Here is an 11,245-nt window from a genome sequence, read left to right as displayed (position 1 = left end):
TTGCCTCCCTGTGTTTTACCCCTGCAGCAGCCTCTGCATGTTATTGCCTGTCCCCTCTATGGCCTGATTTATGGCCCCTTCCCAGAGCCACTTCCCTTCCCAGAGCCAGAGCCACTTCCCTTCCCAGAGCCAGAACCACTTCCCTTCCCAGAGCCAGAACCACTTCCCTTCCCAGAGCCAGAACCACTTCCCTTCCCAGAGCCAGAACCACTTCCCTTCCCAGAGCCAGAACCACTTCCCTTCCCAGAGCCAGAACCACTTCCCTTCCCAGAGCCAGAACCACTTCCCCTAACCCCTTCCCAGAGCCAGAACCACTCTCATAACCCCTTCCCAGAGCCAGAACCACTCTCCTAACCCCTTGCCAGAACCACTTCCCCAACCCCTTCCCAGAGCCAGAACCACTTCCCCAACCCCTTCCCAGAGCCAGAACCACTTCCCCAACCCCTTCCCAGAGCCAGAACCACTTCCCCAACCCTTCAGAGCCAGAACACTTCCCTAACCCTTCCAGAGCCAGAACCACTCCCCTAACCCCTTCCCAGAGCCAGAACCACTCCCCTAACCCCTTCCCAGAGCCAGAACCACTCTCCTAACCCCTTCCCAGAGCCAGAACCACTTCCCTTCCCAGAGCCAAAACCACTTCCCTAACCCCTTCCCAGAGCCAGAACCACTCTCCTAACCCCTTCCCAGAGCCAGAACCACTTCCCTAACCCCTTCCCAGAGCCAGAACCACTTCCCTAACCCCTTCCCAGAGCCAGAACCACTTCCCTAACCCCTTCCCAGAGCCAGAACCACTCCCCCTTCCCAGAGCCAGAACCACTCCCCCTTCCCAGAGCCAGAACCACTCCCCTTCCCAGAGCCAGAACCACTCCCCCTTCCCAGAGCCAGAACCACTCCCCCTTCCAGAGCCAGAACCATCCCCTCCCAGAGCCAGAACCACTTCCCCTAAGCCAGAACCACTTCCCCTAACCCCTTCCCAGAGCCAGAACCACTTCTCCTAACCCCTTCCCAGAGCCAGAACCACTCTCCTAACCCCTTCCCAGAGCCAGAACCACTCCCCCAACCCCTTCCCAGAGCCAGAACCACTCCCCCAACCCCTTCCCAGAGCCAGAACCACTCCCCCAACCCCTTCCCAGAGCCAGAACCACTCCCCTAACCTCTTCCCAGAGCCAGAACCATTTCCCTAACCTCTTCCCAGAGCCAGAACCACTCCCCTAACCCCTTCCCAGAGCCAGAACCACTTCCTTGTGAACACATAAGAGGTAGGAGCTAGGGAAAAGCCTAGGACTGAAATGGAATAAGAACTAGATAAAATGCACTCTTGGTGAAGAGATGTAGCATTCTCCCCCTCCCCCCTTCACTGTCATAGTGGTATAGACACCCCTCTCCCCCCTTCACTGTCGTAGTGGTATAGACACCCCTCTCCCCCTACTGTCGTAGTGGTATAGACACCCCTCTCCCCCCTTCACTGTCGTAGTGGTATAGACACCCTCTCCCCCCTTCACTGTCATAGTGGTATAGACACCCCTCTCCCCCCTTCACTGTCATAGTGGTATAGACACCCCTCTCCCCCCTTCACTGTCATAGTGGTATAGACACCCTTCTCCCCCCTTTACTGTCATAGTGTAGACACCCCCCTCTCACCGTCTCATAGTGGTGTAGACACCCCCCTCTCACCGTCTCATAGTGGTGTAGACACCCCCCTCTCACCGTCTCATAGTGGTGTAGACACCCCCCTCTCACCGTCTCATAGTGGTGTAGACACCCCCCTCTCGCCGTCTCATAGTGGTGTAGACACCCCCCTCTCGCCGTCTCATAGTGGTGTAGACACCCCCCTCTCGCCGTCTCATAGTGGTGTAGACACCCCCCTCCCGCCGTCTCATAGTGGTGTAGACACCCCCCTCTCACCGTCTCATAGTGGTGTAGACACCCCCCTCTCACCGTCTCATAGTGGTGTAGACACCCCCCTCTCACCGTCTCATAGTGGTGTAGACACCCCCCTCTCACCGTCTCATAGTGGTGTAGACACCCCCCCTCTCGCCGTCTATAGTGGTGTAGACACCCCCCTCTCACCGTCTCTAGTGTGTAGACACCCCCCTCTCACCGTCTCATAGTGGTGTAGACACCCCTCTCACCGTCTCATAGTGGTGTAGACACCCCCCTCTCACCGTCTCATAGTGGTATAGACACCCCTCTCCCCCCTTTACTGTCATAGTGTAGACACCCCCTCCCCACGTCTATAGTGGTGTAGACACCCCCTCCCACCGTCTCATAGTGGTGTAGACACCCCCTCCCACGTCTCATAGTGGTGTAGACACCCCCTCCCACGTCTCATAGTGGTGTAGACACCCCCCTCCACCGTTCATAGTGGTGTAGACACCCCCTCCCACCGTCTCATAGTGGTGTAGACACCCCCCTCCCACCGTCTCATAGTGGTGTAGACACCCCCTCCCACCGTCTCATAGTGGTGTAGACACCCCCCTCCCACCGTTTCATAGTGGTGTAGACACCCCCTCCCACCGTCTCATAGTGGTGTAGACACCCCCCTCCACCGTCTCATAGTGGTGTAGACACCCCCCCCACCGTCTATAGTGGTGTAGACACCCCCCTTCACCGTCTCATAGTGGTGGAGACACCCCCCTCTCACCGATATGGTGTAGACACCCCCCTCTCACCGTCTCATAGTGGTGTAGACACCCCCCTCTCACCGTCTCATAGTGGTGTAGACACCCCCTCTCACCGTCTCACTAGTGGTGTAGACACCCCCCTCTCACCGTCTCATGTGGTGTAGACACCCCCCTCTCACCGTCTATAGTGGTGTAGACACCCCTCTCACCGTCTCATAGTGGTGTAGACACCCCCCTCTCACCGTCTCATAGTGGTGTAGACACCCCCCTCTCACCGTCTCATAGTGGTGTAGACACCCCCCCTCCCCAGTTCATAGTGGTGTAGACCCCCCCCTCCCACCGTCTCCTAGTGGTGTAGACACCCCCCTCCCACCGTCTCATAGTGTGTAGACACCCCCCTCCCACCGTCTCATAGTGGGTAGACAACCCCTCCCACCGTCTCATAGTGGTGTAGACACCCTCCCACGTCTCTAGTGGTGTAGACACCCCCCCACCGTCTCATAGTGTGAGGAACACCCCTCCCACCGTCTCATAGTGGTGTAGACACCCCCCTCCCACCGTCTCATATGTGTGTAGACACACCCCCTCCCACCGTCTCATAGTGGTGTAGACACCCCCTCCCACCGTCTCATAGTGGTGTAGACACCCCCTCCCACCGTTCATAGTGGTGTAGACACCCCCCCTACCGTCTCATAGTGGTGTAGACACCCCCCTCTCACCGTCTCATAGTGGTGTAGACACCCCCCTCTCACTCTCATAGTGGTGTAGACACCCCCCTCTCACCGTCTCATAGTGGTGTAGACCACCCCTCTCACCGTTCATAGTGGTGTAGACACCCCCCTCTCACCGTCTCATAGTGTGTAGACACCCCCCTCCCACCGTCTCATAGTGGTGTAGACACCCCCCTCCCACCGTCTCATAGTGGTGTAGACACCCCCCTCCCACCGTCTCATAGTGGTGTAGACACCCCCCTCCCACCGTCTCATAGTGGTGTAGACACACCCCCTCCCACCGTCTCATAGTGGTGTAGACACCCCCCTCCCACCGTCTCATAGTGGTGTAGACACCCCTCCCACCGTCTCATAGTGGTGTAGACACCCCCCTCCCACCGCTCATAGTGGTGTAGACACCCCCTCCCCCACCGTCTCATAGTGGTGTAGACACCCCCCTCCCACCGTCTCATAGTGGTGTAGACACCCCCCTCCCACCGTCTCATAGTGGTGTAGACACCCCCCTCCCACCGTCTCATAGTGGTGTAGACACCCCCCTCCCACCGTCTCATAGTGGTGTAGACACCCCCCTCCCACCGTCTCATAGTGGTGTAGACACCCCCCTCCCACCGTCTCATAGTGGTGTAGACACCCCCCTCTCACCGTCCATAGTTGTGTAGACACCCCCTCTCACCGTCTCATAGTGGGGTAGACACCCCCCTCTCACCGTCTCATTGGTGTAGACACCCCCCCTCACCGTCTCATAGTGGTGTAGACACCCCCTCTCACCGTCTTCATAGTGGTGTAGACACCCCCCTCTCACGTTCATAGTGGTATAGACACCCCTCTCCCCCCTTTACTGTCATAGTGGTATAGACACCCCTCTCCCCCCTTTACTGTCATAGTGTAGACACCCCCCTCCCACCGTCTCATAGTGGTGTAGACACCCCCCACTCACCGTCTCATAGTGGTGTAGACACCCCCCTCCCACCGTCTCATAGTGGTGTAGACACCCCCCTCTCACCGTCTCATAGTGGTATAGACACCCCTCTCCCCCCTTTACTGTCATAGTGTAGACACCCCCCTCCCACCGTCTCATAGTGGTGTAGACACCCCCCACTCACCGTCTCATAGTGGTGTAGACACCCCCTCTCACCGTCTATAGTGGTGTAGACACCCCCCTCCACGTCTCATAGTGGTGTAGACACCCCCTCTCGCCGTCTCATAGTGGTGTAGACACCCCCCTCCCGCCGTCTCATAGTGGTGTAGACACCCCCCTCTCGCCGTCTCATAGTGGTGTAGACACCCCCCTCTCGCCGTCTCATAGTGGTGTAGACACCCCCCTCCCGCCGTCTCATAGTGGTGTAGACACCCCCCTCCCGCCGTTCATAGTGGTGTAGACCACCCCCTCCCGCCGTCTCATAGTGGTGTAGACACCCCCCTCCCGCCGTCTCATAGTGGTGTAGACACCCCCCTCCGCCGTCTCATAGTGGTGTAGACCACCCCTCCCGCCGTCTCATAGTGGTGTAGCACCCCCTCCCGCCGTCTCATAGTGGTGAGACACCCCCCTCCCGCCGTCTCATAGTGGTGTAGACACCCCCCCCGCGTCTCATAGGGTGTAGACACCCCCTCCCGCGTCTCATAGTGGTGTAGACACCCCCCTCCCGCCGTTCATAGTGGTGTAGACACCCCCCTCCCGCCGTCTCATAGTTGTGTAGACACCCCCCTCCGCGTCTCATAGTGGTGTAGACACCCCCCTCCCGCCGTCTCATAGTGGTGTAGACACCCCCCTCTACCGTCTCATAGTGGTGTAGACACCCCCCTCCGCCGTCTATAGTGGTGTAGACACCCCCCTCCGCCGTCTCATAGTGGTGTTAGACACCCCCTCCCGCCGTCTCATAGTGGTGTAGACACCCCCCCTTTCGCCGTCTCATAGTGGTGTAGACACCCCCCTCTCAGCCGTCTCATAGTGGTGTAGACACCCCCCTCCCGCCGTCTCATAGTGGTGTAGACACCCCCTCCCGCCGTCTCATAGTGGTGTAGACACCCCCTTCCCGCCGTCTCATAGTGGTGTAGACACCCCCCTCCGCCGTCTCATAGTGGTGTAGACACCCCCCTCCCCGTCTCATAGTGGTGTAGACACCCCCTCCCCCGTCTCATAGTGGTGTAGACACCCCCTCCCCGTCTCATAGTGGTGTAGACACCCCCTCCCACCGTCTCATAGTGGTTAGACACCCCCCTCCACCGTCTCATAGTGGTGTAGACACCCCCCTCCACCGTCTCATAGTGGTGTAGACACCCCACTCTCAGCCGTCTCATAGTGGTGTAGACACCCCCCTCCCCCGTCTCATAGTGGTGTAGACACCCCCTCCCGCCGTCTAAAGTGGTGTAGACACCCCCCTCTCACCGTCTCATAGTGGTGTAGACACCCCCCTCTCCCCGTCTCATAGTGGTGTAGACCCCCCTCCCACCGTCTCATAGTGGTGTAGACACCCCCCTCTCACCCCCGTCTCATAGTGGTGTAGACACCCCCCTCCACCGTCTCATAGTGGTGTAGACACCCCCCTCCCACCGTCTCATAGTGGTGTAGACACCCCCTCCCACCGTCTCATAGTGGTGTAGACACCCCCCTCCACCGTCTCATAGTGGTGTAGACACCCCCCTCCACCGTCTCATAGTGGTGTAGACAACCCCCTCCCACCGTCTCATAGTGGTGTAGACACCCCCTCCCACCGTCTCATAGTGGTGTAGACACCCCCCTCCCACCGTCTCATAGTGGTGTAGACAACCCCCTCTCCCACCGTCTCATAGTGGTGTAGACACCCCCCTCCCACCGTTTCAAGTTGTGTAGACACCCCCCTCCCACCGTCTCCTAGTGGTGTAGACACCCCCCTCCCACCCGTCCTTCATAGTGGTGTAGACACCCCCCTCCCACCGTCTCATAGTGGTGTAGACACCCCCTCCACCGTCTCATAGTGGTGTAGACACCCCCCTCCACCGTCTCATAGTGGTGTAGACACCCCCTCCCACCGTCTCATAGTGGTGTAGACACCCCCCTCCCACCGTCTCATAGTGGTGAGACACCCCCTCCCACCGTCTCATAGTGGTGTAGACACCCCCCTCCCACCGTCTCATAGTGGTGTAGACACCCCCCTCCCCCGTTCTCATAGTGGTGTAGACACCCCCCTCCCACGTCTCATAGTGGTGTAGACACCCCCTCCCACCGTCTCATAGTGGTGTAGACACCCCCCTCCACCGTCTCATAGTGGTGTAGACACCCCCTCTCACCGTCTCATAGTGGTGTAGACACCCCCCTCCCACCGTCTCATAGTGGTGTAGGACACCCCCCTCCACCGTCTCATAGTGGTGTAGACACCCCCCTCCCACCGTCTCATAGTGGTGTAGACACCCCCTCTCACCGTCTCATAGTGGGTGTAGGACACCCCCCTCTCACCGTCTCATAGTGGTGTAGACACCCCCCTCTCACCGTCTCATAGTGGTGTAGACACCCCCTCCCACCGTCTCATAGTGGTGTAGACCCCCCCCTCTCACCGTCTCATAGTGGTGTAGACACCCCCCTCTCACCGTCTCATAGTGGTGTAGACACCCCCCTCCCACCGTCTCATAGTGGTGTAGACACCCCCCTCCACCGTCTCATAGTGGTGTAGACACCCCCCTCCCACCGTCTCATAGTGGTGTAGACACCCCCCTCCACCGTCTCTAGTGGTGTAGACACCCCCCCTCCCACCGTCTCATAGTGGTGTAGACACCCCCTCCCACCGTCTCATAGTGGTGTAGACACCCCCTCCCACCGTCTCATAGTGGTGTAGACACCCCCCTCCCACCGTCTCATAGTGGTGTAGACACCCCCCTCCCACCGTCTCATAGTGGTGTAGAACCCCCTCCCCACCGTCTCATAGTGGTGTAGACACCCCCCTCCCACCGTCTCATAGTGGTGTAGACACCCCCCTCCCACCGTATCATAGTGGTGTAGACACCCCCCTCCCACCGTCTCATAGTGGTGTAGACCCCCCTCCCACCGTCTCATAGTGGTGTAGACACCCCCTCCCCACCGTCTCATAGTGGTGTAGACACCCCCCTCCACCGTCTCATAGTGGTGTAGACACCCCCTCTCACCGTCTCATAGTGGTGTAGACCACCCCCCTCCACCGTCATAGTGGGGTAGACACCCCCCTCCCCACCGTCTCATAGTGGTGTAGACACCCCCTCCCCACCGTCTCATAGTGTGTAGGACACCCCCCTCCCACCGTCTCATAGTGGTGTAGACACCCCCCTCTCACCGTCTCATAGTGGTGTAGGACACCCCCCTCTCACCGTCTCATAGTGGTGTAGACACCCCCTCTCACCGTCTCATAGTGGTGTAGACACCCCCCCTCCCACCGTCTCATAGTGGTGTAGACACCCCCCTCCCACCGTCTCATAGTGGGTGTAGACACCCCCCTCCCACCGTCTCATAGTGGTGTAGACACCCCCCCTCCACCGTCCATAGTGGTGTAGACACCCCCCTCCCACCGTCTCATAGTGGTGTAGACACCCCCCTCCACCGTCTATAGTGGTGTAGACACCCCCCTCCCACGTCTCATAGTGGTGTAGACACCCCCTCCCACCGTCTCATAGTGGTGTAGACACCCCCCTCTCCACCGTCTCATAGTGGTGTAGACACCCCCTCCCACCGTCTCATAGTGGTGTAGACACCCCCTCTCCACGTCTCATAGTGGTGTAGACACCCCCCCTCCCACGTCTCATAGTGGTGTAGACACCCCCCTACACCGTCTCATAGTGGTGTAGACACCCCCTCCCACCGTCTCATAGTGGTGTAGACCCCCCTCCCACCGTCTCATAGTGGTGTAGACACCCCCTCCCACCGTCTCATAGTGGTGTAGACCACCCCTCTCACCGTCTCATAGTGGTGTAGACACCACCCTCCCACCGTTCATAGTGGTGTAGACACCCCCCCCCACGTCTCATAGTGGTGTAGACACCCCCTCCCACCGTCTCATAGTGGTGTAGACACCCCCCTCCCCACCGTCTATAGTGGTGTAGACACCCCCTCCCACCGTCTCTGTGGTGTAGCCACTGCAGACTCTGGGGCCTTTCAGGACAGGTGTATATATACTGAGATCATGTGACAGATCATGTGACACTTAGATTGCACACAGGTGGACTTTATTTAACTAATTATGTGACTTCTGAAGGAGATTGGTTGCACCAAATCTTATTTAGGGGCTTCACAGCAAAAGGGATAAATACATATACACACACCACTTTTCAGCTGTACATTTTTTTTTTTTTTTCATGTAACTTCACCAATTTAGACTATTTTGTGTATGTCCATTACATGAAATCCAAATAAAAATCAATTTAAAATACAGATTGTAATGCAACAAAACTGGAAAAATGCCAAGGGGGATGAATACTTTTGCAAGGCATTGTACATAAGTATTCAGACTCTTTGCTATGAGACTCGAAATTGAGCTCAGGTGCATGCTGTTTCAATTGATCATCCTTGAGATGTTTCTACAACTTGATTGGAGTCCACCTGTGGTAAATTCAATTTATTGGACATTATTTGGAAAGGCATACACCTGTCTATATAAGGTCCCACAGTTGACAGTGCATGTCAGTGCAAAAACCAAGGTCATGTGATCGAAGGAATTCTCCATAGAGCTCCGAGACAGGATTGTGTCGAGGCACAGATCTGGGGAAAGGTACCAACATATTTCTGCAGCATTGAAGGTCCCCAAGAACATTGTTAAATGGAAGAAGTTTGGAACTACCAAGGCTCTGTCTAGATCTGGTTAACCAGACAAACTAAATAGCCTAATATTCATTACTAATGTTCAAACTTAGACGTCAAACAGTATCAAGGTTCTGATCTAATGCTTCTAAAAATGTAAAGCATAACCATGTTCATGGAAAATAATAATCATAAGGAATACGGTTGTGAAGTGTCTGTCCGATATTTAGGAGATATAAGAAGTCTCAAGAAATGTTTCAGTTTTTTTGTAAACATATTTGACCCTTTATTTTTTTGGGCACAAAACTACCTCCATTCATTAGTATGGGTTACCTTCAGACGAGTCCAAAACTACCTCCATTCATTAGTATGGGTTACCTTCAGACGAGTCCAAAACTACCTCCATTCATTAGTATGGGTTACCTTCAGACGAGTCCAAAACTACCTCCATTCATTAGTATGGGTTACCTTCAGACGAGTCCAAAACTACCTCCATTCATTAGTATGGGTTACCTTCAGACGAGTCCAAAACTACCTCCATTCATTAGTATGGGTTACCTTCAGACGAGTCCAAAACTACCTCCATTCATTAGTATGGGTTACCTTCAGACGAGTCCAAAACTACCTCCATTCATTAGTATGGGTTACCTTCAGACGAGTCCAAAACTACCTCCATTCATTAGTATGGGTTACCTTCAGACGAGTCCAAAACTACCTCCATTCATTAGTATGGGTTACCTTCAGACGAGTCCAAAACTACCTCCATTCATTAGTATGGGTTACCTTCAGACGAGTCCAAAACTACCTCCATTCATTAGTATGGGTTACCTTCAGACGAGTCCAAAACTACCTCCATTCATTAGTATGGGTTACCTTCAGACGAGTCCAAAACTACCTCCATCCGACAAGGGCGGATGCGGTGGATTGACACGCAGCCCATGAAAAAAAATGTATATCTCTAATTTAAGCTGATGAATTTTTATGGGAATTGTTTTATTATATTACTTAGATATAGACTGTTCTACAGGTAGTTAACAGTCCATGTTATACTTGTAGTTAACAGTGTTCTAGAAGTAGAGGTTAGAGGGTTGGACCATATACCTCTCAATGTGTGTCGTGGCATATGGAATGGGAAAGGCAAATATCAGTTTCTCACAAAATCACTGAAGTTCTCTTCTCTTCTTTGCTCTTTTCCAGTAAGTTGCTTTAATCGCCAGCGTGGCGGTGTGGGTGGTGACCTTTGTGGTCATTTTCCCAATCCTCTATTTCAACTACGGCAAGGAAGTCCATGAAAACACCAACAACAACCACACAAGCAAAATGGCCTCCAATGACTCTCACTGTTTCCAGTTCGGCAGCCACCTGAAAAATCACTCTTGCATGAAAAAGCTGAAATACATCATGTGATCGTCATCGTGGCCTGTGTGCAGACGGCACTGCAGTGTCACGTCATGAGCCTTCTGACCAGGAAGTACGGGTTAGACTGCATGTTTCACCAGGAATTCTGGGCTCAGCTGAGGAGCCTGTGTTTTGCTGTGGTGCTGCTGGTGTGTTTCATGCCCTATCACATGTTCAGGATTTAATACCTGGAACACCTGCAGCAGCTGGAGCACACTAACGAGGTGTTCCTCAGTCTCACGGCCCTCAGCTATCTCGACATGTTTACTTTCCTAGGGAGGGGACACTGCTATATGTGTGACCTCTTCTCACATTACCTAAACTATGAACTCAGAGCCAAAACCTCGCTGTAATATTGCTTCCCTTTTAAACAGTACTTTAGCACCATCTGCTTGTTTATATAGCTACACAACATAGTCTACTGTACTGTTGGTCTATTGCAGTTTGACTATACTGGACTAAAATGTATTTTGTCTCATATTGGAATTTAAAATACAGTAAGTCGTGCCAATGATATTTCTCTCAATATGTCGAATTCAATCTTTGAAAAAACTTTGTGTAAGGCTACAGAGTATGTAAATATTGTAATAAATAAATAAATGGCTAAAATGTTACTGTTCTACTATTATTCTGTGAAACATTACCTCCTCCTCACCCTTTACCCCCGTCTCGACAGCATAGGCAAGGCTGACCACACACACACCTATATTATTTCCCCTCTCAGTTTTATGGAGGCTAGTTACTGTTTAACGTCC

At 54.3% G+C, this 11,245-nt stretch overlaps 1 protein-coding gene across 1 annotated transcript in view; it reads left to right on the top strand.

The window, feature by feature from the left end:
* LOC120050575 (RAB11-binding protein RELCH homolog) overlaps positions 1–292 on the top strand; it is a 68,309-nt gene extending 68,017 nt beyond the window's left edge. The window contains exon 23 of the mRNA XM_038997166.1: positions 86–292. Coding sequence (XP_038853094.1) covers positions 86–292 — 207 coding nt within the window. The remainder of the gene's footprint in view (positions 1–85) is intronic.
* Positions 293–11,245: the final 10,953 nt, after the last annotated feature.

This window comes from Salvelinus namaycush, chromosome 7, assembly GCF_016432855.1.
Source record: "Salvelinus namaycush isolate Seneca chromosome 7, SaNama_1.0, whole genome shotgun sequence".
Lineage (NCBI taxonomy): Eukaryota > Metazoa > Chordata > Actinopteri > Salmoniformes > Salmonidae > Salvelinus > Salvelinus namaycush.
The sequence above is the reverse complement of the archived record's forward strand: the minus strand, read 5'-3'. Positions and strand labels throughout refer to the sequence as shown.